At 39.8% G+C, this 27497-nt stretch overlaps 1 protein-coding gene across 1 annotated transcript in view; it reads right to left on the reverse strand.

Moving 5' to 3' along the window:
* Nucleotides 1-27497, reverse strand: part of LOC104489176 (collagen alpha-2(IV) chain-like) — a gene marked incomplete at both ends in the record, with an annotated part of 88034 nt that overhangs the window by 41584 nt on the left and 18953 nt on the right. Inside the window, 2 exons of the mRNA XM_010131304.1 lie at nt 2-42; nt 125-259. Coding sequence (XP_010129606.1) covers nt 2-42; nt 125-259 — 176 coding nt within the window. The remainder of the gene's footprint in view (nt 1; nt 43-124; nt 260-27497) is intronic.

Consider the following 27497-nt stretch of genomic DNA (forward strand, 5'->3'; position numbering starts at 1 on the left):
AATGCCATCTGCCCCAGGGAATCCAGTGACTCCTCTTTGGCCCTAGAGAGAAATAGCACGATTAAAAGGATGTTCTGCCCAGTATTTTGCTCATTAGCTAAAAAATCTGAAATTCAAAAGTTACCACTTCTCCTTTGGGTCCAGTTATTCCTGGATATCCTCTTTCACCTTTGTGACCTTTGGGACCTTGCACTCCTGGGATCCCCATCAATCCTGGTGGTCCAGTGAACCCCTGTGATCCAAGGAGTCCTGGCTGGCCCTGATAAAAATAATAAAAAAAAGCATTTATTTAGGCACAGTTGTGATGCATGAAGCTGGATTAGCTATCACTGCAATGCTGCAATGGATTCAAACACTTAAAGAGAAAATAAACACAGAATCCCTTTCCGTTCCAGCAGGCCAGACTCTTTGATGAACGTCATCTGGAAACATGACCCAGAGGAATTCCAGCAACAGTGACTACATTGCGTGTGACAAAATCAATACATGGAAATTAACACTTGAATCAATATTCACTGCTTGAATATTCATGGCTACTCTATGAAAAAAAAGTGTTCCTTTTGGAATAAGGCTTCTCAAGAGAGATTCTCACCGACCTTCAGCAGAACAAATTACACTCCAAGCAAGTAAAACATGCTTACCTGTGAAATCTACTTAGTGGCCACACTTCTTCCAGCACTGGTTTGGCTCTTCAGGCCACTTCATACATGGTTTAAAAAAAAAATCCCCTGTCGGCTGCCAACATCACAAGGCTCAACAGTGGAAAAAAACATTTTGAAATGACACAATGGTGGTTTAAAGTAATGGGATGTGACAGAATGTCTGAGATGTGTGGACCAAAGTATTTGAAAGCCATTCCAGATGTAGTGGCACTGAAGGCACAGATGTTTTGCAGGCTCTACAGTGCTCAGCGCACTAATGACACTAATAGTAAACCTCCGCATTCTTTGTTGGAGAAATATGCTTCAATGGTGCAAAGCACCATTTACCAAGATGTTCTAATTAAGCAGATTCTAATGGAACTATTTTAAAAATGCAATTATATTTTTCTCAGACCAGGCTGCAACATCATCAGCATCTCACAAAGCAAGAATTACAGCAAAACATAAACAAATATTTTTATACAAATAAGCTGATAAAAAAATAACACCTTGGTTTAGAAGAAAATATTTACAGTCTTGCCCATCCTTGGAAAGAAAGAGCTAGAAGATGAATGCAGTCCCTGTCCAAGAAAGATAATAGCTCAACTTCATTTAATGCCATTAAGGTGGGAAAGTAAAGGAGGGCAGTTGGGAGGCTTGAAGACATGAACCTGAAGATACTCTAATTTCTTTGTATTCAGGAAGCTGTAGAAAAGGTACTGAACAACACCTTAACGATATTAGGCAAAATTAATTTTATTCTCTCATTGAAGGATAGTCCCATTTGTGACACACTTTTGAAACTTCAACAACCTATCTATAATTAACATTTATCGAAGCTACAGTTGTCTTGATATCACAAAACGAAAAACAAATGCTATTACTGAAACACAACTTACTTCTAGTTGTAAAAACAAATCAATTCTCCACACTGGTTCTGTGGAGAGTGCCTGTCACAACAGTTGGAGTACTTTTTAAATATTTTAAATCTTATTGTATTACACCAAATGAACCTGTTCTGAAAGGCTGATACAGCCAAATAAAGTACAAAATTCAGTGCAATTTTTTTTCTTGGAAGAAGACTAAGAATGAGCCAGTATGAAGAAGGAATTACACGGAGTTCCTTGGGACAAGCCACCAGGATGGGTCTCTTTCAGTACGGATCTTTTGCTATACTGTTACGATTAATTTGATAAAACTGATGGTTTAGGAGCATTGCCAAAGGACACCCTGGATTTTGGATCTTTTGCTATACTGTTACAATTAATTTGATAAAACTGATGGCTTAGGAGCATTGCCAAAGGACACCCTGGATTTAACTGTTTGAGCTGTCAGTGCGAAAAAGAACCTCTCCTCTGCTTATAATCAAGTCCAACTTTACATGCCATCCCTACTTTTAAGCCAAGCCTGCTCATGTGGATTATTATATGCTAGGAGGCCAATGTGTTTTCAGGTTAATAAACTGAAGTAATAAAGGTTATATGAATATGTATAAAATACGATTTGTGTTGGCAGGAGGCATGCACATCTGAACAAGTGGCTACTCATTTCCTCATGCCAGCCACAGCTGTCTATTACAGATGCATCTTTCTCCACATTACTAGTTTTCAGATTTTAAAAAATAAGTGACTCTCTAAAAGACATCCTATGGAGGTGCAGATCCTTGTCCAAATGGATTCACAGAAGACATACTTTTATTAGTTATCTGACTCAAACGGAAAGATACTGATTAGAAGCACTAGAATGATGATTTAAATCAGATCCAATATTCATCAGTGTGAGCTCCAAGATCATGAAAAAGAAGTCTTTTCTGATGTCACTTTTTCTTCTCTTTTCTTACCTACTATGGTTCAAAATCGACGTATAAAAGAATTAAGAGAGAGTACATATGACCATACACCATGAAACTGTCTTTTTAGGGAAATAATAGATATTTCATTCATTTAAGAAATACACAGACTGTGGTCATTATTGTAGGGTAGTGTTAATTCTCATGCAAATATAGATACAAAATATTTCCTTCTTAATATAAAGCCTTAAAACTTAGTTAAATACTTCAGCTAGTTTGTTCTTCCCCATACATCCAAATCTGGAAAGGAACCTTTAACAAGGATGAAAACATTTCTCATACATCTGCAAGGAACACAGAAAAATTATTCAAATTCGACTGTAGAGATTCGAGTTGGCTCCAGTTTCAATTTAATTTAGAGAGGTTCTGAAAACAAATGTTTCAGTTGCACAAAAAAGAAAACATGGATTCCGCACACTGAAAACACTACTTCAGTTCTGAAAGCCAAAAAAAGTCAAATTCCAAAAGCTACTCATCCATCTGAGCTATGCAAACCATCTCTTTAGTGCTCGTCTACACCCCTTTTGTCGGGTTGCAGGCAGAACGCCTGTAAAACATTGAATTGTAACTTCTGATAAACTGCGGGTTATCAGAACTGCTGGTTCGCAACTGTCAGATCTGTCCCTGGCTTGCTGCAGGGCCATGCAGAGCTGCAATACTTCAAAGGGGGCATTTCATGGAATGGGTTACCTCTCTCATTCCTACACCAAATAGTCCTAAGAACATTCTCTCTTTGGCAAAGGTCATTGAAGGGATTTAAGCAAAGACAACCATTTTGAAAAGTTTAGTCAAATAAAGCGTGACTCAAATTAGAGTCCTGAATTCTGCTGTGTGAAACATGCCACGCGTGGTACTGCTCTGCCTGTGCTCCTGGAGGGTCAGAAATCCTAGAAATTTCTCCAGAACTGAGAAATCATGTATGGATTAGATTTCCAGGTTAAAAAAACCTAGGGGGGTGGGGTGGGGGTGGGGGGGCAACTCTAGGGAAACATGCTATCCCTACCCATCATATTTTAGACAACTCACAAAGTACTTTCTCTGGTGCTTCCTTTCCTTAGATGATACAGCAATGCATGAATGTGCTCTGATACATGGCACTGTCCGTCAGAAGGCTTCCCGTTTTGCTGGAGTGAATTGGAACTCTTTCCAAACACAGAGCACGGCACAATTATGCCGTGTCACCCACCACTGGATTTACAGGCCAGTGCTAAGAGGTTCCCCTAAGAGTGCGTGGCATGCTATGGCCAGCTCCTTGGAGGGAGCACACGAAAAGAAAAGGAAACAAGTGGGCTGATGGAATGTGCTGAAGACTAACAGGAAGTTTTTTCTTTGTTCTTATACAGAACTTCCACGACTGTTCATATGAAGTGCAAAGCTCCCAGTGTCAGGATACACTCTTCAATAGGCAGTCCCTGCTTTGCCCTTCCTGCAGCTTCAGCTGACTGGAAGAGGTCTCACACAATTCATGTGGCTGGCCCAACCATGTGCAAAAGCTATTCACAGAGAGGAGCAAAGGTCAGAAATTTAGGAAGCCTGAAGGAAATCTTCCCAGAAAATACTTGCAATGTTGCGTGTACATTGTCGCTTGTCCAGTGACGCGCATGAAAGAAAATGCTGTCAGGGTTGTGATTGAATTTAATAACTGCATTTTGCAATTAAGTCCCCGTGGACAAGAAGATCCTGAACAGACTTTTAAATCTGTACTGAATGTTCGTATTTTGGAGCTTGAACTTTAATTTCCAGTTCTTTAATGATCAGTCATATGAAAGAGATGTCATACTGCAATACTTTCTTCCTCCTAATTTACTGTGAAATTTACAGTGTGGAAACAAAACTGGTAGAGGAGGGTGCGCTAATTTTGAAAGCAAACAATTCTTTGAGGTGCTATACAAATAGAACTACAATAAATGACAGGACCCGTTCCAAAGGTTTTAAAATACAACATCATCACGAATTGCTGAGAAATCCACCTACCAGCATGGAGATATGAAGAAAGGAGAAACTGTTGATTTGCAATAGAGAGGAGACAGAATCAGAATTAATGCAATGACAGCTTCACTGTCCTTGAGCCCATTTCTCCACACTGCATTAATGACTTCCATTTTGCAACTGCTTCTGGTACAGCGGAATGTGATGATTCAGTATTCCCCACACGACAACGATCCTTGCAGGCCATCATTTATTTAACAGTGGACGAGAAGAAAGGAGGTTAATTCCCTGACATTTTAAAAAGGTCATTGGTGAAAGGACTAGTTCACTTCCTGTGGGAAGGGTGATCTGACCGTGATGGACAAGCGGGAGTTGGGACTTTTTGTAAGAGGGCTCAGCCTGGAACGGTCCCTGTAAGAACAGATGGGGAAAGGATGCGACAGCAAGAATCCTGATGTAGCCCCACTACACAGTGACCAGCAAGCAGAACACAGAACAACTCACCAGGGAATAAAACTGGTTATAAGGAAAACGAGCAACTGCTGAGCTGATTAAAAGTGTTAACCCCAGAAAAGGCATCCCTGCAGGCACACAGGAAAGAAACAGAAAAGTTTTAAAATGTAATGCTGGCAAAATATGGAGCACAGGGTGTAAATGTAGGAAATTTATGAAAATGTAAAATATGCATGACCTTGGTGTTCCCCCCATCCCCAGAAATACAAACTACAAGGAACAACCTCAAGAACCCTGTTGGAGAACACTTAATTAGACTGAACATATTAGAGGGTAATATGTAAGGGAAGGATTTGGGGTTTCAGCTCCATGTGGGGGCATGCTGTGCCAGAAATGCTCGAGCTATGGGGTTGCACAGCTTTGGGCTGAGAGGCACAGAAATGCAGACTACATGGAGCATCCTGCTGCCTGGCTCAGCTAGTTCATTTCAAGTCAGCGACTGCTTCTGGTGGTCCCAGGCTGCCCAGCATGGACAGATCTCCAGGGATCTTGTCGCACAACACCCTCTGACTATTTACAGAACCAATTCCAGAACAAGTTTAAGACCCTGTGGGTCTTCAATGGTTATTTTTGCATAATCTCTCCATGGCAGGGATACATGCGTAGTCTTCCTTTCCTGCCAGCTTTGTTAAGATGAAAATGTTGTTTACCCACACTTCTCAGTGGTTACTGGAATAAACCAAGTTTAAAACACCTCGTTTTCAAAGCCTCGCTGGTTACTGCTTCAGCCACAGACAAGCACAACATCTACCATGACTCAGAAGACACTGGTACATTTCCACACCGTACATCATTATGAGGCACATTGATAATGCAGTTTGAATGGTTACATCCACCTCAGCAACTCAAGAGTTTTGTTTTAGCAAGATTTAAACATTTGGGCAATTTCCCACCTGGGAAAAGTAGTTCAAAACTGTCTGTGGAATGTTAGAAAATATAAATACACAGGGCAAAACACAGCTAATGCTAGCCACTGGAAAGAAAGATTAGCTGGGAGAAGAAATCCTGAAGTTTGTGCAGGCTTGGTTGTTAAACGTGTTAGCATGTCACTTTATTTCGGTGTCTTCACGACTGTAATAACGGCTATTTCCTAAAAGATCAATCTCAGTTTGCAGTGAGCATTCAGAAGCTCCTCACTAGATGGCACCAGCCATTGCTGCTGCACGCAGCCCTGACCACTGCAGGTGCATGTTTTCAGAGCATGTTACAACCTTCAGGAAATCTGATAAGGAGTTCAGGTAGGGTCAAAACGTCTTTGTGCGAGGTCTAGGGCAACAAAAGCACAAGGTTTCCTGCAAAATGTCTGGCAGTGAGATAGCTGGGAAAGTACACATGCAATGGGATGAAATTCATCAAGCGACTGAGTAACACAGCTTCCTAAAGTGCCTGTGTTTCATTGTTCACCCTTTAGTTCGTGTAGTAGAAGGACTTGGTCTTCTAAGAGGAATGTGAAAAATTTATTCTATTTCTCCAGTGGATTGCCAAATTTACATTTAATGTCACAGGCGTGCATCTTCTCAAATTTACGTTCTGAATCTCTATTTTACCGTAAGGGTGGCATTAGCTTCTGCCACCACATGGTTACTAGCGTTAGGAAGGGAAGGACTTCCACGATCTAACTTGAATATTGAGAAGCAAATGAAGCAAATCTTTCTCACGTGCCTTAAGCTGTGTGATACTCGATTCTTAAAACACAAAATAGCACTGGAGGAGTCATAAGCTTTTAAAAAACAAAGTCCACAGCTAACGGTTATTTCTATTTTTAATTTCTGTTTTGCTACTTCAGAGAAGGCTATTTAGCTGAGTTTCACATTCCAGCTTGTTTTCTCAGAAAGAAACTTTCATTCTCATTTGTTAAAAAGCTTTTTTTATTTATACAAAAAAGTAAATAAGAAATTTATAAAATTCATTTTAAGTTAAAAATAACTAAAAAATGAGGCTAGTTCAGCCTAGTGGCATGGTAACAATTTGCTGTTCTTTCAACTACGCTGTCTGGACATGCGACATTTTCTCTCAGGACAGCAGCAACCAAATGACATTAACATTAATTCCAGAGCAATGATTCAACTTGCAGAAGTTTTTTCTTTATTATTAAGGAATAAACATTAAATCTTCATTAAAAAAAGAACTATGAAAGGGTTCTCTTTACCAGAAGCCACAGCCCTTTTCTGTAGTCAGTAAATGAAATAATTTTGTTTTCTGTTCCCACGGTTTGATCTAATTTGTGATCTTCCAGAAAGTTGCTATGTCACCCAATTAGATAAAACATGCATATAAGAAAATACATGCTCGAATGTAGGCCAAGCACTCAAAAGAACCAGTTAAAAGTTTCTTCATGTCACAAAATATACAGGAGTATACGTCAGAAGTGCTTTCTGTGCTTTGCAGAACTGCTGTAGAAAGAACGATGCTGGCACCATGGCAATGGTCTCTCAAAGATAAACATCAGAAAGGGCAAGTCTAGACAAAACCTCATGAAGATTTCCATGCTAAGTCTTCAAAAGGTTATTGCGTAGAGGAGAAAAGGAAGGAGGAGATGTGGGAAGGAAGCAGTGAGCAGAGGGGAAGGGTGGTTTTGTTTGTGGACTCAATAAAGGGATAGCTCTGAAAGTCCAAAGCAGCATCTCTGCTGAGTATGGCTGCACAGACAAACTGGGAAATTTTGGATCAGAATTAAGACATATATTAGCAAATACATCTACCTAGCGAGCAAACTCTGCTTAAGTATGTGATATAACAGGATATCATATAGGAGCTGCAGCTGGATATAAATGCAATAAACTTACTTAACTTTGCAGGAAGTATACATCAGAACCATTGCTACTGGTGGTGCAAAAATAGTAGGATTTTCTTGGAAGTTAGAAACGTTTCAGCATAAAAAAGTGATCAGATGATAACACTGGGTGCTCAAAAGCATACCCGTTTATACCGAGTATATCATCTGGCCCCTACCTTCCTTCCTTTTTTAGCTACTCAGATACACCTTTCTTTTATGATGCTAGGACCCACATAAACACCAATGCTTCTGTGTAGCTCCTTAGCTTAGTTTCTATCATCTTTATTCAGGGCATAACAAAATTTCTGCCTACATTGGACTCTGCTAAAATTGTGGTACGGGGCTCTGACAGGACCTAAGGGGATCATAGCAAAATCTTCAGGTCCCGGAAACCTGCAGTGCTAGCAGAGCTGGGGCTGGCCTGACACTCTGCAAACTAGACAGATGCTTTGGGTTACCATGAAAGTGGAAGTGTGATTAAGGAAGGTACTCACTTTACGAGTGAGTACTTGTTAAACAGAGTACCAACCTAAAACCAGAAAAAACCTGCTTCTATTGACATGTAAATATTGACCCTCTGACTTCCAACTAAGTATTGTCTTCAAGAAAGAGCTAACTAAAATAAATTAGAGTTGTTACTTTGAATCAACTTGAAGTTGAGATCATCGGCTAACGATGTTTTACAGAACACTAAAATGACAGTGATATATCCTTGAAAAACATTCATTACTATTTAATTAATTGGGGAAGGCTAGTTTGATAGCCAACCAAAAATTCACCAGACAGGAAAATGACCTTGCCAAATTTGCTCTTAAAACCAGACAAACATCGAGTCGATGGGTGTGGAGCAGGATGAAGTAGGGAACTCCCAGTTACTCCATGACACTTGCTGTATGATGCTCATGTAACAGGTCAGACTTTGGTCATGGTACCTATTAAATGTTTGATTGAGCATTTTGAGGGACGGAGAATGCCTCACACAATTGTAGTACAATGAATATATTTTCAAAACAGAAGAAAATTCTGTTCATTCAGCATGGGTTTGACAGGGTTTAAAAAGCCAGACACTCCAGGGCACCAAACAATGTGGTGCAGTCCTTCTAATCTCCTAGTATCTACACTAAAATCCTTTTTTTTTCATTCTTTCATTTCATTCCATTCATTTTATTACCATCATACTATTAAGATCAACTGCTTTCTATGACTTTTTAAAATCACAGTTCACACAAAATGCTAAAAACATGTATGTTTTTAGCATAACACAGTGGGTTGGATAGCTGTAAGACTGCTGCTTGGCTAGCTGGGCTCCTCAAGGCAAGACAACAACCAGCACCTGCTCGTGCTAGAACATTCAGTCATAGAACCAAAAGCTGATCTGCCAGCCCAATTGCTTTCAAATGGCTTTCAGTGGTGTGTGGGAGTGTTCTCAAGATCCTAAAATTCAGGAAGTTCAACACAGATGTTTTCTGTCAGTAGGCTTTGGAAGCACCAATAGTAACATCTGTTCAATTTTGTATTTGTGAGAACATTTTTTTTCTGTCCAAAAACCATTCACTGTTGAAATTTCCAAATTGTGCAACTGGCCAAAATGTTAAGCTCATTAGGCTCCATGAGTTTAAGAGTATGTGAAAATTAAAACCCCTGCAGGAGTTCAGTCTATCCTTTGCCAATTTTTCCATTCTGTGCTCCTCTTCTGTTTAAACAAAAGCATAACTATTTTTGAGTGGGAACAGCTATCAAAACTGACTTGATCAAGCACGTATAAGTTACTACTGGTTGTTTTAACTGTAGAAAGAATCTAATTCTCTTATAGAGTCTGTGACCTTTTTAGTAAGTTCTGTGCTGAAATACCCTCTCCACATGGGACCCCAGAATACACGTTCTAACAGCATGTACAAGGGACTCAGCGCAGACCTTAGACACCCTCACACTCCGATCATGGGAATTTACAGTTTGGGACAGTCTCTGGCAAGGCCAGATGATTGGCTCTGAACCGCCAGGAAGGACAGAGGACTTTAAGGCAGATGTGTGCAGCAATATAAAGAATTGTTGTTGCAGAATAAGCGACATCTTTTTTTCTCTGGACAGATGGGTCTCAAGAGCAGTGGGCTCCTGTGAGATCATCTGAACAGTTTGCACAGTTGTTTTCTCTGCATGACTTGCTAATATCAATGTTTGTATCAATGCAGATGCTCTACAAAGTTCAGCAACTGGGACTCTACTGAAGCCTGCTGTTGAGTCAGCTTACACCGAAGCTAAATGAACCCTTATGCTGTCCAGTGCATGTGGCTTGTTGACATCACAAATATTCTAATGCAATCACTTTGATGGTCTTTAAAATGAGCCTGGGTTCATGTTGGCTGTGTCTCCAAAACCAACAAATAGTCTAAGTAATTTATGAGAAGTCTTGCCATCTTCAGGTAGTAAATAGAAATACTGAAAACTGTCAGCAGTTGTCTTTTATATAATACAATTAAGTTTCCGGTGTTTTTGTATGCACGGAGTCACAGAAGATTTTTGTAAGTTGATGGTACTTGATCAAGCTGAATGATCTAGGGAAGCTAAATGATTTGGGGATAGTATTACAAAAGTATTACAGCAACCAGTTACTCGGAGAAGTCTCTGTAATTCCATGCAAGTATTTTTTTTTTTTTCCAGTGAAGTTTGGAAGAAGGAGAGTAAAAGTATTTTCCTTTGAGTCCTGAAGGAAATAGTTCTGTATCATCCACCTGAAAAAAAATACTCTCTCTGTTGAATGTAACTTGTGATAACAGTCCTGAAGAGGGTCAAGAGGGAATATAAACTTGAACAGGAAGGTATAGTTCTCCAGAACCATTATGAAAGATCTAGTTCTACTGTCAAAAAAAAAAAAACCACCTCAGTTTGAGGCAGCAATGATGGAGGCCAAGAGTGCCCACACATCTTTGCAGATTCCAAGATCTCATCACTCATGGGAAAGGATGTTCTGGAGAACATCAACAGCAGACAGTTCCACAGCTGCTCAAGGAGAAAGCCTATTTATCATTTCAAATGTAGATTTCAAAAGCTACTGGAAATTTTTTAACCGTTTATTGTAGGCAGTGTGGCCGACGCAGCTGCTTCAGCAGAGGATCAGGATGAGAATCAGAGCAAACCACTCCGTTTGATCTTTTACTTCTTTTCTCTCTGCAGATACTGGGGGAGCAAAGGTTTTAAAGGTATTAAAGGTATTAAAACTGTAATGGCAAGTTGCTGTTACTTGAAGGACATGCCATTAGGCTGACAGCCCCTAGAGAAAATTAAGGTTGTTCTCTAACTGACAGTAAAAGCAGGTAATGTGGAGTAAAAGAGAAGCCTTCCAGTCAAGGAAAAACAGCAGAAGTAGCCTTTGTGTTCTGTGGGAATAGCAGAGAGATTGCTAAAGCGTTTGTCATGACTACTCATCTGTGTCCCATCACCGGGCACTGGTTTCAGGCTTCAGCCTGAGGAGAGCATCTTCAGTATTTCAGATTCTGATTCTGGATTGTCTCCAAGCTAACCAAATATCACCTGTCTGTGTATGTATTTATTCTTCCTTCGGTTTGCTGTCTTCAGATCTCTGTGTATCTGACACAAGCCATAAAGCACTCTAAGTTTCTTTAAAACAGATAAGAGGAGGGAGTCACGGACGTCAGGCAGGATACTTCCTTGCTGCTAAATGCTGATAACTACTATGAACTATTCAGTTACAATTAGCATCATTAACAAAAGCCGAGATACACGTTTATAGCTGCAGATATAGCCTGCGGATATATTTGTGTACGTGTGGGGTCCCCCCAGTCTTTATGGTTTAGATGGGTGCAGTATTTCTGAGAAAAGCTAGACCTCTGGTTCTGCAAGGCTTTAATAACCTCAGCTAAAACCCCACTAGATCTGTCATTCTGCTGACCCTACTGCTTTATGCAGACCTTGTAGTTCTGCTGTTATTTTTTTCCCACAGGAAGACATCAATGAGTACTCCTGAGGAAAAAAACCCCTTTTTTTCTGAATACAGTCTGATTTTTCATTACTTTGTGATGTAAGAAGTAACTGAGAGTGCATCTAAAAGAAGAGATTTGACGAAAGAGTCCGGGAAAGAAAGATGATGGAGATATTCAGCTTCCTCTGAGTATTTTGGAGTTAGGGCCATATTTCTCTTCCTACTCTCCCTCCACCTTCAAACAAGCAAGAAATCCACAACAGACTTTGGAACACATATATGAAAAGAAGAATATAAATGAATTTGTCTTAATAAGGCTGGAAGAATTTTCAGAAGATGTTTCCAATAACAATCACTGTATTAAGAATCAGTGAAAACTTACTTCTAGTTATGCTAGTTGGATTAATAAAACATTAGTTCCATAAATATTAATTGAACTGTCATGAAGAAAACCAGAAATCTACCTTTTTGCATATTCTTTTTGATCTTGATGACTCTTTATTATTTTATCTATCTTATTTTGACATGTATTATACACCTTGAGAAGACAGAAGTAATTCTGAAAGAATAGTTTAGTAACCCCATGGGGATCACACAAGTCAGGAAAAATTTTAATGAAGCATCATAGAGAAAGCATTTGCATTGTTAACCATGATAGATTGTGGACAGAAAAAAAATCAAAACTATTTCCTTTCATCATTCGGGATATTTAGGAAAACATTATTTTATTCTGAAGAGAAATATGGTTTACTATCATTTCCCAATAAATCTTCATTATTTATAAAGGCCTATCTAGATACTGAGATATGGATGTCTTAGATTCAAACTATTATAGAAATTCAAATAATTTTATTTAATTTATGTAAAGCAATTATGAGATTTCTACAGAAGTCCCTTCCAGGCTAAATTTTCCCCAACAATTCCAGATACTAATATGCAGAAAATCTGGGAAAAAAAAGTGAAATGTATTTTGAAAATACAGGAGAAATGTTAAGGAAAATAGACGGAAATACATTTCAAGACCTAGCAAAGGACTAGACTTAGTAGACTGCTTTTCAGCTGTTTAACTCAGTAGTCTGCTACATCATTCAAGTCATATCTTAGAGAACTCATGACCTCATTATCCAATTGAACATCTAATTCTTGACAGTAGAAGTCACCAATGACTCGATGACAGGGCACAGCGTTCTCCAGCGCACTGGGAACACTGCTGCCCTAGACCACCACTGACAACATAAAGAGGAAAGACAAAAGTTGAAAGTAAAAAACAAAGAGCTGAAAATAGTTAGATCAAAGTAGGAAATGGCAGAGAAAACAATAGGAAGGGTGAGGAAGACCCTGGAGGAATGGCAGGATCCGCCAGCGCCGGGAAGGCAGGGATGTCCACAAGCTAGAATCAGCGATTCCCTTCTTCAAACATTATTGCTGCAAGGCTGTTCGGTTAACCGTTTCTTTCTAGTCTCTTCTGGCCGGTGACATTTATAAAGCACATGCACAAATTTCCTTCATACGTAAAATACAGCTATTAATTGGTATATTTTAAGGAATATGGCTTTCAATTGAGAAAGAGAAAAGGAAGCTAAATGCTACCCTGACTGTATGTGGGGATGTCTTTGTTCACTACAGATGAACAAATTAGTAATACTATAGAGTAAGAGGTTGTTTTAGGAAAAAAAAACCACAAATTGAGGCAAGAGACGCTCCATGAAGTCACGACATCAGCATTTCTAAAGCCCTGTCAGCCACGTGTCAACCATTAATCCTATTTAGAGATGTTAAAAATGGCGTGTCTGAGGTGGAGGGCAGTTGGGAGAAGACGTGAAGCTACACATAAACCCCTGGGAAAAAAACTTACAAAGACAGAATTGATGCCAGAACACGATGCTGTTCAAGCACAGACCTCCAACTCCCACAATGACAACACTGCCTTCAAACTGTGTTTCAGCTTCGGAAAAATATAGACTTATGGCAGAGCATCCGCAGAATAAAATAGGGAATCTACTGGAAACAAAATTAAGTATAGATAATGTTTTTGCTTTGTTTTTGCTTTTTTCTGCACTGTCTCTAGACTAATAGTAGCCAAACAGTAGCTAAACTATAACTATTTCACTAAAGAATGAATTATTATAAAGTTTATTTTTATCTTAATGTATGCCTGATTTTAAAGAGCAGGCAAAACTACAGCCTTCACATTCCTCAGTAAGCCTGTACAGATACTGATGCTGGCTTGAGACTGGTCTGCACTGAGCTAACAGCAGTACCACTGTGATTCAGTGGTGAATTGAAGATGAGAAGCACCCGTTGAGGAGTGCTTCCCCCCAGTCAATGCCCAGCACCTCCTCATGCTCAGCATTCTGAAGTACAAACTGAGCCCTCTTCCACCCTCTGCACAAACCTGCAGGGATATCGCAGTCCCCTACGTCTCACCTCCAGAGATCCTCAGATCTCAGACAAGCCCTTCTGAATTGTGGTGAATTTCTGTCAGTTTGATATTTGCTAATTATTTCTGTTAAAATGCTTTGGCATCAGCAGCAACCCTTCAAGACAGAGATAAACAGGACTTCTTTTATTTGTGGGGAAAACTAAGGAAGAGGCTTTGACGAACATTTCAGAAGACAGTTTTTGTGCAGCTGTTAACAACTTCATAGAAGAAACACAAAAGATTTGTGTTGGGATAATAATACCCAGTGACAAAAATGTAAACATGAAAAGCCGGGCTGTGACTCAATTTAAGCCTTGTTCTGACACATGCTAGCGAAACCATGCTTCCACTCTCAAAATTAAAAAAACATCCAGGAATTTAAAACAACAGAAGCCATACAATAGCGGGGCTTCTTGATACCATCCCAAAGATGGGTAGTGAATAAAATCAGTTAAATCTACAAGATTAAACAGAAAATACACAAGCATCCATTTAAAATGCTTTTACATTATTAATCACTTCTTTTCCTCAGTCTAATGGAACATATATGTGTTCAGTAAAAAGCATCAGTATGAGTTCAACATTTAAAAAACTGTTGACAAAGTTGATCTTAAATTTTGGGAAATGAATTAAAAACATTATTGAAAAGACTACATTCTAAGTGTAATCAACATGCTTTCTTCCACATCAGGTGCATTAGATGGTGTGGATTGAAGCAAGATGCTCTAGACAGACACAACCATCAAAAGGGCACCTTGCAGGCCGTTCTGAGTGGACACAAGTAAAAGAAATCTGAGAATTGCTCTAGTATTTCTTCATAGCAAAGCTGACAATCAGCAACTTACAGCCCATGGGTACCTAAGAAGCCACTGAATGGACTAAGTGAGACTTGAAAAACAGGCACTCCATGGCCTTCAAGATATGACACAAAATATGCCTATCTTTTCCGGTAACTTTAATACTATATTACAGAGATTATATGATCAGAGCCTATCTCAAGGTTAGCTGTCTGCAGCCACACCTACTTGGTTTTTTTTTTGCAAGCAATGGGTGTTAGAGATGTGTGGGAAAATCTGCAAAGCAATTTCAAGTACTTAAAACTTCCTCTTTTTAAACACTCCTACATATCCTTCAGGAGACTTAAATGGTACAACACTGAATTATATGTAACACAGTTGTGGTATGAAGGCTTCCAAAAATTGTACATACAGATTCCTTTCTCCAAAAATTAAATTTTATCTTGCAGAGACTCTTGCACCACTGCTACACCAAGGAATATTCCTGAGCTGCAGGAAGGACCATGGGATCCAACAGGATGGTCAAACTCTAAAAAAGAGACCAATGATTTTTGGTGGTGCCTGTTTAATGGCAGTGCTCAAATCAATTTGTCCCACTGTTAGCTGCTTCTCGCAGCATCTGCCAGAAAAGTTTCTTCAGCTTTCTCTGGGAGGCAGAAACAAGGCATGCAACACAGCCACCCCCATACCACCTTCTTTTGAGTGGATTTCCTTTGGAGAGGATGGAGGGAATGGGTAAACACAGAAGATCCTCCTTCATCAGGGCTGTTGATTTGCCTTGTCTAAGAGAGTCTTTGATGCCACTCCACACTATCAGGTCTTCTCTCTTACCTACTTCAGGCTCTACAAGCATCAAAAACTGAACAGCTCATGTGAAATAACATTCACTTTTCCACACAAAGTTATGTAAAATTCACATAACAATTGGAGAGATTAATTTTAATCCTTTCAATGAAGACCATGACACTAAAAATGAGCAAAAATACTATGAAAAATGAATGTCCCAAGGCCACTTACTATCACAAACATGGAATACAGAACCCCTTGTTTAAGTTCTCCTACACCATTCCAGTCTATTCCCTCCTCATTATACCCACAGAAAGACTACTGATTTGTGAAAAATTGGTTTGATTAGTTCAGATAATTTTCCATTGCTGTTCACATACTCTGTTCTGCCGTCTGCAAAATTGTTTACAAGCTGCAGTCAGGGCAAAGAGTTTTTGAGTCACTCTCATGAACTTGCTCCAAAATTTGTCTGCACTGCTCACTGCCTAAACCCACCAAAATTATCATCATGTTTGTATGTGGTGCTATTAGTTAGACATTTGGAGTTATAGCTGGAGAAATAAGGATTAGAACTTTTGCTAGTAATTATGATCAGATGCCTGCAACAATCACTGTGGTTTTGCTTGATCGTTTGGTTGTTGCTCAGACAGACTATCCACAACATGAGTGGGAAATTCCCGTGAGAAAAGATTCTGGAAATAAGGTCCAAATGGCGCACTCTATTGGTTTGAATGGAGAAAATAAGCTGGTTTTTTTGTCATTTGATTTTTATTATGAGGTAGCCAGAATAAACTGAATATACCCAAATAAATTACATACCTTTTATCATTGAAAAGTATTCATTTTTGCATTATTATATATTTTTAACATTTAAAAATTACTGGCAACTGATACAGACATACTAAATATTTTATCCACATTTTATTGGTAAACAGTTTTCTGACACATTTGTAAGTAAATAGACTGTACAACATATCTCTAGACAAATATCAATGTAGATGGATAAACAGTCTGAGAGAGGAAGTTTCCAAAAAATCCCAAGCTGTCGTGTGATATTAACAGGAATACAGTGTGCTCTCAGCAGCACTAGTCAGAGCGAAATGTTATGCCCATGGATGGTAAAGCAATGAATAAGCTGCAGTTAGTCCTGGTCATGAAGTGCTGTGTTTGAAGGCTGGACATGAATGCCAAAAAATCTGTACAATTAAGTGCTACTAGTCCTACAGATCCCAAGTAGGGGATAGGCCATGTATGAGCTTATCACTTTTCTTGCTGTGAAAACCCAAAAAGTGAAACACAAGCTCATCACTGCATACTTACAGCTTTCCTAGATCTGCAGGGCTAAACAAAACTGGGAGCATAAAGCCACACAAGCCACCCACTCTGATGGCAGACCAAAGACTGTTCAGCACTGTACTTAAGCAGCCTTAAAACCAGAGCTGTTTACAATTATTTTGCTGAATGTTTTCTTATCAGAAAACACGGGTCAGAGTACCCAATCCTAAAACGGGAACTTTGGTCAAAATGAGAGAAGGTGCCAACTCTTGTGCTATCGAGTGGCTACAGCACTCACAGGAGACGTGGGAAGCTCAGGTTCAAGCCTGGAGTACAGCTGCATTTTCATGTCTGTATTTCTTTTTCTAAATGCAGTTTTCCGCCTTGGTCCTTTTAAAAAAAAAATTCTCAGTTTTGCCTTATTTAGGAATAAAATATTGCAAGTCTTGAAAATATTTTAGGTCAGCAAAATTGGCTCTGTTGACATTTGTTCTCCCATACACTGCCCAAGAGCAGTCTCCTTGCTTTTCTGCTGGACAACAGCGTATTAGGATCTTGCTGTCTCCTGCCTTTTACACCTGCTATGTTGTGAATGAAGCCAATGTCACCAGGCTGGCCCACCTGGCCATATTCCAGCCTAAGATTTCCTCATGCTGGAGGGAATCTCTTCAGCTGCTTTTACAGAACAGCTTTAATTCTCCTTTCCTCTGCTGCAGCTTTCCAAAAGGGGACTGAGCAGAAATTTAGTCCTCCTTATCTTTCATCTTCTTCCCACTAGTGTGGCTTCTACTCTGGCTTTCATAACTACAGCGAAGAAGGTAACAGCTTGTGCACTCATCTTTATTGAATGTGCTTTTATTGTCATATAACTTCTATTTTCCCTAATCTTCATGTTAACAGAAATGCAAGTGTACACGCTGCAAATCAGAACTCAGATTTAGATGTATTCCCTTCTGAAAGAATTAGTGAAAAAGGAAAGGGTATTCAAAAGGTAGTTCAGGCTGAATACACTGCTGGAGTAGGATATTCACGGGCTTGCAGCAGTGGATGCAGAAAAGGTTCCCATTGCAAAGAGAGGTGGAAGTCTGCTAGAGTAAGGTTCTCTCTGCGTTGACTTCTGGACATTTAGTTTCCTTATGTTAAAATCTATGAGTCATATATTTCTCTGCTTTTCAGTATAAGGTTTTCTTAATTTGGGATTATTTTATCTTTCAGTACACAGCCATCAATGCTATTTAAACACTAAGTATGTTGCAGTAAACTCTATTGCCTTGTCATCTCTAACTCCACGGAGTTCAATTACACCACTCCAGTACTAGACCAGTGCAGCTGAACTGGGAATAAATTTGGGTCTAACATCTAACAGATGTGTGATGGGAAAATTTCCAATGTCTGTCCTTTTTTCTTAGAAAGCAGTTTAGAGTAAGATCTAGTTTAACTCTGGTTTCGTATAGCTCAGAATCTCTCACAATAACAAGCTTTAGGAATAACATGGGAATGAAAGAAACCGTGCTAATATAACGAGGGAATAACAGCTCTGCTCAAAATACAGACTATTTCACATGCTTATTCCTACCCATATTATATAGAATCCTTCCGCTGAAAACATTCCAAGAATGTGCCATTTACCATTAAATCAGCGAAGTCAAAGAGCATGGGAATGTACTCTGAGATCGCAGAAGAATCCATCCAGATTGTGCTATCAACAACCTGCAATGTAGTGCAAGGTTGAGACCAAGCCCAGTAGTCTGTCCAAGAGCTGTGTGACTGTTTTTTGGAAAGCCTCAAATGCACACATTTAAAGACTACCATTTGTGACTGTTTGTCTCAGGAAAGTTAAGCAAAGTTGGAAAACAATGCTTTCTTAAGGAACATACTTTATTTTCTTTCAATCTATATGCAAATGTTTATTGAAAACAAATTCTATTTAAGCTGTTCTGAAAAAAAACCCTCCTAAAAATAAGTAATTGAAGCTTACTCAAGTACATGGCAGAAGAAGGAATTTTGCTGAGTTATTACATGTTCAGCTTTTTCACTCCATGCCTCATCTAACGTTAGGACCCCAGCTTCTGAGATAAATACAATTCTTGTATAAACACATTCTTTCCAACAATATTCATCTGGCTCTTTGCATCTAAGAGAGTATGAAATGTTACAGAGCTCTCAGCACTTCATTCCCTATCATTCAGCAAGCAAAAATAAACCTTTGCTTTTTTCTGCTGGTATATAATATGCAGTGCCAGGAGCTGCAAAATCCTTCCCTTTTCTAGTAGTGTCTAGCACACTCAAGAACTCGTCGTTAGCCACAGATGTGAAGAAATGTTAAACAAAGTTGCTACTGCATAATCACCTCCTCCTACAAGAGCTCTTGCAATAGGTTTAATATTCAGCTGCACTTGAAGAATATCCTTGTTGAGATTACTGTGGCATCACAGACAAACTGCTTGCGTAGTTTTATTTAGAGTGGCGTCAGCATCCCTGCAGAGCAATCCAGCTAGGATATTTAAAACACGTCTCAACAAGGCAAGAAATCAGATTTTTAACATTGAATGCTCTAGAACTTTTGAAGCGGAGGACTGGGAGGTCTCCACTGCTGTGGATCTTCAAAAGAAGAAGTCCTTATACATACAGGACAGAATTCAATTTCTCCTTTTCAGTTTGGGCTACATTTAAAGAGAAGGTCACAGAACAGCTTCCCAGCTCCTGGATCCAGATGCTTATCCCACCCAGTCCTTACTGCATATCAGGATGAGACACAGGGGTTCCTTGCCTCCTTCTTTCCCTTCCTCTGCCCCATACTCCACTGGGGAGAGCCTGAAGCTCACGAAGACAGAGGAATAGAGCCTGCAGCAGCACCAGCACTGTAAAACTGGCGGCAGGAAGACCTGCAGCATACTGCAATTTAGACAACACTCTAATGAAACAGCTGGTACCAAACAGTTACATGGAGACAAGAAGCAGAAATTAAGAACAATATCATGATTTCATAGCTAAGATATGGCACTAACACTGCAAATCTGAGCAGTTTATTTCTCGGCTCCATCATGGCTTTCCTTCTTAATGCTGGCAAAGCACTTACAGCTGCATCAGTGGATAACACCTCCTTTCTTCAAGTCTCTGCCTCTGTTGCTTCGATAGGCAGCACGTTCTGCAGTGGCAAAACTGTTTCCTTCTCTCGTTATTTGTATTACTTTCGTGAGTAAATCCCTCTTTTCAGATTGGGACCAGATTCAAATTGCTGTGTGAATAATGACAGTTGAATAGCTGTAACTCGTCAGTCATACTAATTTGGAAATGCTCATTAAAGAAGTCCACGTTTATCCTTTTGTTTATTTCATATTACAAAGCAAACTTCACTAAAATTATTTGCAAGAATTTTCTTCACAGTGAACTCATACTAATCGTGAGAGTGATTTGTTCAGTAAAAGCATGAGTAAGCAGTCTTGCACACACACACACACACATACACAGGCACAAACATGGACTCGGAAAGCTCTTCATGCCTAGCAGGCCAGTGTGTCCATTTTTGTGCAGGAGGGGAACCCAGTTCTTTTACATTTGCTCCTCATCCTTACTGGGCACCTGCTGTGCTCCACCCTCTAGAGGTCCACCTCTGGGGAGAGAAATATGATATGGGCAGCTTTCTATATTTAGATCTGAGAACAAATGTGAAGCCCAATGTCGGCTGCACGGAACAGCTATTCTACTGCCATGTCTACAGCAGACTCGAAAATTCACACTCTGCATAGCAAAGGGCCATGTTTCTTTATCAACTATGAGTTGGCTTATACTCCGTTGGCATTTGCAGAGCACACCATTAATACTGAGCCAAGACAGTGTATAGATGAAAACCAGAACCTGCCACACCGAAGCATCATTCACAGAGTAACATTGCTCCAACTGTAATACAGCGCTTAGCACAAAACCAAGGCTATTTTTTTCTCTTTAGTAAGAAAAATGTACTTTTATGGCTGAGTTCTCCATCAGTGTACGCTTCTGACACAGGGAACAAAAAAAAAATCTCTTCCTGTTTCTTTGTCTGTGTATAACGACATGTGCCAAAAGGAAGTATGTTTGGACATTATTATGCAGCTTGCTGAGAAACTATCTTAAATGCGAGGTTTCTTCTTTCCTACTAGCCATTATGAATCCTTATCTCAGGCATTCAAAATATTTGCTAATTAGTCTCTCTTCTGTTGCTTTTGTGTGCTTTTTGTTGTTTTATGAAGTAGTTGCTATGAAAATAATAACAACTTGTGGACATGAACATTTCTGTCTTTTTTCAATATTGAAAGGCTCTATTTTTACTACATATGAATGTTAATATATATCTGGGAATATCCTTCCAGACAGCAAGTTGAATTTTGTTGTGAGATTGAAAAGATGGTGAAATAAAAAGTCTTTTTGTGACTAATTGCTACCAGAAGTTATTTCTAAAGCCTGATCCATACCATTAAAATGAGTACAATAGAGACCCCCACCTCCTTTACATCACATAAGATACATTAAGCATAAAGGCTTCAACTCTTTTTGATTGCAAGATCTGGTTTCCATTTAGCTGTTATCTTGCTCTAGCCCTAAGGAAAACCCAAACATATTTGAACATGCTTGTCCATATGTTAACATATTTGGGTGCTCTTCAGACGTATCATGCCCAAAAAGTTGCCAATGTGACCAAAAGCAGAGGGGGAAAAAAGTGTGACCTCTATATAGGAACAAGAACTTCTGCAAGAGTTGTGCAGCATTTTGCTCTATCTGGTACTAGCATTGCTCCGCTAATGCACAGCTGAAATTCACAACTGAAATGTGGAGATGGAGTGGTTGTTTATCTTTAAAAAAGGTAGATGGTATCAAAACCAACTTCTAAAATTTTCCAACAGAAACATCTTTCCATCTGTTGCTATAGTTTCTTTATCCTGAAATTGTTCTGTGGAATTTCCTGTTTACTCTCAGTCACCTAATTTATAGATCATGTCCTTCAACACCAATGGAAGAGTTTATGTAATTCCCATTCACTGAATTCCTTCATTATGGTCTTTTAGAACAAACTGGATTATTATCTTAATGTGTGTAAGTTCAAGAGGTTTAGCATTTCTTTCTAATGAATATTTCTACAAACTTAAAATTTAATTGCAAGTTTGAGCCTCTTACTGACAATTGCCTAATTAAAAAAGAAAATTAAATTCAAGCCACTGGAGTAAAATCTACATTGTATCTTAGAGAGTGATACTACCATTTATTTTTATTTTCCTCATTTTATTGGTACTCCTAGTGTGTATTACTTCTATATGAAATACCAACAAAATAAAACCTCTCCTATTCCATTACCTTCTTAAGGTAATTCCATTACCTTCTCCACCTCACTTTTATGTCTGATCTCTAAGTAAAGGATCAGCCTGGAGCAGACCCTCCAGTATGATGGCTGGGATTGCTATAGGTGGCCAGTTCGGAAGGGAGAAGTTTGAAAATAATTTTGCAAGGCATTTCCCTTTCATGGAGTCAGTAGGACAGGCAGCCTTTCTGTGGGGCAAGCTGTGGGGCTCCCCCCTGGTTATATAGATGTTTCTTGACCAGCAAAGACTGAGACCCGGCTCTTCTAACCCCCTCCCTTTTTCTCCAGCCACACTTTACAGAAAAGTCTCTATAGCAACCACACTTTAACAGAAAGGTCTCTATAGCAAAGGGCACAGAAATCCAGCCTGCACTGTCCTTCCTAGGCAGTATTTAAGGAGGAGGATGGATGAGTCACTTTTTCCATCTCACAGAAGCATGCACTTCCATCCTCAGCCCATCCAGTGGCGGCAGCCTTCCTGTGGCCTTGGAAAATAGAGGAAGAGAGCCCTGGATCCCAGTGCATGCCGTTGTTCCTCTTTCCGTCACCCAGGAAGCCTTACAAAATGCACTCCTAGATTGGCTTTGGAATATTGTGATTCAGTTTATTTAGTAACATAAGATTTATATCACTTACTGCATTTTTAAAGTGGTTTGTTGAAAATCTTCCAAAGGTTGACTCGAGAGCCAGACTCATTTTAGCTTAGCAGAAATGTCTTGTAATCAAGTATATAAGAAGCAAAGGCCATTTGCTGCTGACTGGCCAAACTCAAGACATTAAATAATGCTCATGCCCCTTCACCCTGACTCCTTTACCTTGCCCCCTGAAGTAAAGTGGCAGGAAGGGCCCCCTCATTTCTTTACCAATACTACTGAGAGAGGGCTGGGAGCTCAGTGCCCACAGCAAGAGAGGCTGAGCCAGCACTGAGCCATCTATTTAAACAGCACACTGGCAGCCCATGGGGAGTGAGCTGGGCATTGTTTTATCTTGTAGCCTAAACTGGCCCTTGGACAAACAAAACATTACACTGACAATACCTCAATTCCCTATGTTTCCAGCGACTTTATTCAAACAGGGAGAGGAACACAAACACGAAAACTTCTGCTCCATGACAGCTTACTGAGGATCATGTCCACCACGTAAACATTTATACTGAACGGACTTAAGTTATCTTCCCCTTGTGTAACCCTGAGATCTGCTGCGTTTAGACTGCTTTCCTCTACTGACCAGCTCACTGTTCCCTCCTGCTCCCTGCTGCTCATCTCCTCTTTCGGCCTTAGTCCCAGCCATCTGCTGTCAGTCCTAGACAAATTACATCCACAACCTTCCTCTTTCTGTCTCCTTCACCATCCACTCCCAAACCCTTCTGAAATCTCTTTGTCAAATGCTGCTTGGCAAGATGAGCATCTTCAGGTTCATCGGGTGCACATTCCTGGAGAGAAAAGCATCAGCTAAAAGAGAAGGGTGGGGTTGGCATGGGAATAGCCAGGAGAAAAAGAAAAACAAACAGGCAATGCAAGCAGGGTAGGAAAGCACTCTATAGACTTGGAAGATGCCGTGCCTGGTAGCACGGATGGCCACATGGTTCTGGTGAACCTTAGAGTGAATAAAACACCCCGCCTCACTTCTTCTCTGTAACTTGGTCTTAAAAGAGAGGAAGAAAGAAAACAACAACAAGAAGAGGTGGCTGGAGTACTTTGACAACTACTTTTATGGGCTGTGAGACGCTCTAAACTCCGACACTGAAAACCAGCCAGATACACGAAGAGGGGTTGCATTTTTTCTTTCTGCAGAAGAAAGTACAAAACAGACCGAAATCAAAACATAGCTAATTTTCAGGAGACACTGGGTGGTAAGAAGCAGTTGTGTTTTGTAAGAATAAGCCGTCACGAAGAAGAATGCATCCCACTTTGAGTTTTTTTTCTAAACATGGATTTGAGGTCGATAAAGGCGAATGAGCTCACCTCCCAGAAGAGATAAAATTCCACTCATACAACTGATTAGCTAAAACACCATCCTCATCATACTAACACTATTCCAATCAACCCCCCCTCCCAAAATCTTCCCGCAACCTCCCCAACACCACCCACAGTTCTCAATGCATTGGAAAATTAGCTGATGACAAAGGGAAAGCTGTCCGTCTACTGAGTTTTCCAAGTGTTATGTTTTGGCTATTTACTGGCATAGTTACATTGCAAATGAACTTCTCACTTACTGATATGTTCCAGCAAAATTTTTACCTAAGCAAAGCCTGCCCAGCCATTCTTGCCAGTTGGCAGGAGTTGATTAAGATCCCTGTTATTTTTACTTTGTTTTGACTGGCTTTGAAAGGGCAGTCCTAAACAGGCTTTTCTCACTTGCTGGAATCTTAGGGAGTCGAGGAGGTATCATACAGCATGTGTAGAAAATATCGTGGGTCCACACAGTGCTATGCAATCACAGGCTGCCACGTATATATTAATACCTCCTCACTCCGATTTACTCACTTTACTAACCAGCTATCAAAACAAGATGTACTGTTGTGCAAGTATTCCTTCCGAACTTTGATGAGGGAAATGATATCAAAACCCAAAGGGGTATACACAGATTTCCACAACTCCTTCATTCTTCTCATGCTCCCCACCTTTTACCAACTTGAGACTGCAGTTTCTGGCACTCTTCTAGAAATAGTCAGAGTCTCCTGGATGGTGTGAGCTTCTCAGTGGGGACAGAAGAGACCTCCTAGCAACAGAAGTGAATTGTCATACGGACTGACAATCCTTACAGTATTTGTTGCAGAGATAAGCACATATAGTCCATGGAATAATTCTCCATCTCTTCAGACTTAAATCCTTTAGGTTTAGCTCTCACTAACAGCAGTTACTTGGCAATAAAAGTTGCACTAAACATTGAACCGCAATATTCAGGTACTTACACATTTGTCCAACACCAGATCAAAATCTGAAAGTATGCCACAGCAACAACGTAATCCAAGAAGGAAATGACAATTGTGTTACCTAATTAACTATTTTACATCTGAGCTTTTGAATACTGTAGACAGGCATATATACCCCATAAAACACATGAAGTAATCCCTGTGCTCTTCTCAGTATTGATAAGCTCTTGGCCAGATAGTCTAAGTTCAGTTCCAGATACTGCATTTCAAGAGTCAAGAGGAAAACAATAACGAAGGATCAGTAATACAAGAAACTTTGCCTACGAGTAATAAATGAATGAGTCAGCTCTCCCTGGACTGCAGCAACAGTAAAGATTAAGCGGGGCATAATAGCAGACTTACCAGCACGTGCACTTCAGATATGTTAAAAGCTTTCTGGGAAAGACTGTGAAGCCTCCATCATTGGAGGTCTACAGGAGAAAGTTAGATGTATCTCTGTTGGCAACAGTAGCAGAAATGGCATACTTTAAATGGCATACATACTGTCATAGTTTACTACGACACAAACAAGAAAAAAAGCCCTGTCAAATGTAGTTAAGAGCTTATTGTACCATCTACAGAATCTCGGAGTTCAAGGCCTCCATGTGAGAAGTACTCTATATGCACATTGAATAACGGCTTATAGAGCTTTCACTTTAAATACACAAGAGTGCTGAAGGATGAAATTGTTGATATTTTCTGTACTAAAGTTGAGAACCTCAACCACCCAAACCCTGGCTTCAAGTTCCCTAAGGAGCCCTCAGCTTCTGGTTACTTCTCAGTAAATAAGTACGATGACCAAAAATCAGCACACAATGGACATAACTTGTCAAACACTTTCAAAAATACTTTTTACTTAGGTAACTAAAGAGAACGGAGCTCTTTAGAGATTCACCTTCTATGGCTTCCGTTCCAAAAGACCAGGAGTCTGTGGCTAAGCCAAGAAGGAAAGCAACTTTTCCTGAGAGCCCAAGGCTACAAGCAGGACACCTTGCCTGGAGGTTGCAGCAACTCCACCTCATTTCTGCTCATTCACTGGCACAACTCAGACACTCATGTAGTAATTACTGAACTATCAGAAATAAATACAAGTGGGCCTAAAGCAGTGCTGATTCACTGCAGTAGGGTGAACTGCAAGCTGTAGGGTTAGCTGCTTCACGAGCTGGCTGCAAATACACCTCAGGAGCAGAGACAACCTAATATAGTATATATAAGAAGGAAATGTTTTTTGGGGGTGTTTTTTGTTTCTGTTTTTCGGTAGTAACTTCTCATATAAGCCCATGTTACCAAAAGCTGAGGTTCTCTACTGACAAACGATATGTGTATCGGAGTACCTTGTGTCCCAACAGGCCTGTGAGCCCCAGAATGGTAAAACGTGCACTTCTGGTAATTAAAAGGTAGTACTTGCATGTTGCTGAAAGACAATACAGAAATCTAATTTCTTTGGGGGAAAAAAAAAACCAAACTATTTTGAAAACCGTATTTCTGATTTTGTTTGTTTGCTGAGAATAGACCACTCTAAAAGGCAAACCAGCAGATTGCAATAATGCCTGACTTCTTGATTTACACAGTTTTTTAAAAAGGTTAAAAATATTCAATGTTAATACAGTCTGCCTTTTTTGTTCACAATGAGACATACAATTTCATTGACATGAACAGAGAATGAGACCTTGTGAAGACCACAAGTGAGATGTCCAGCTGATATGAACTGGAGTAGCTCCATTTTCTTCTTGAAACTGATGCTGATATTCAGTAATTGTCCTGTAAGAAGATCTGACAGATACTTTTTCCTATTATTTACTGACATCAGAGAGGCTTTGGAAGAAATGTGTGGTCAAAGGAATGGGAATGGAAGAGAAACTACCTACATGGCATCTGACTAGAACTGGTCCAAAAAGGAGGAAGATACGGTGCGCAGGCAGATCAGATAGTATTCTTCCTCTTCCCCCACCACAGATGTTTGACCAACCTCATTTCAAAGTCCTGAGTGGATGTCACTAGCCCTTAAGTTTTGTGGCTAGCTCTCAGTTCAGGAGTGAATTTAGCAGAGGTGAAAATATACTCTACGGCAAAGGTCACATGCACAAGTTCTGCAGAGTTCACTTGAGTTTTGGGGTTTCTCACTTAAGAAAGCAGAGGGAATAGTCTTAGACTACCTGAGGAGCATGAGGTCAAGTCTAAAGTAAAAGGGAACTTGTTAGTTTTCACTCTTTTCCTCAGTTTAATTTCTTGTTCAGCAGAACAGCAGAACTGTGTACCCTAAAATCTGGAGAAAATCTGCCCTACTTTTGACCTTGGAGACTAAAAATAAATGTAGACAAAACAC

This window comes from Buceros rhinoceros, unplaced genomic scaffold (assembly GCF_000710305.1).
Source record: "Buceros rhinoceros silvestris isolate BGI_N320 unplaced genomic scaffold, ASM71030v1 scaffold12492, whole genome shotgun sequence".
NCBI classification, from domain to species: Eukaryota; Metazoa; Chordata; class Aves; order Bucerotiformes; family Bucerotidae; genus Buceros; species Buceros rhinoceros.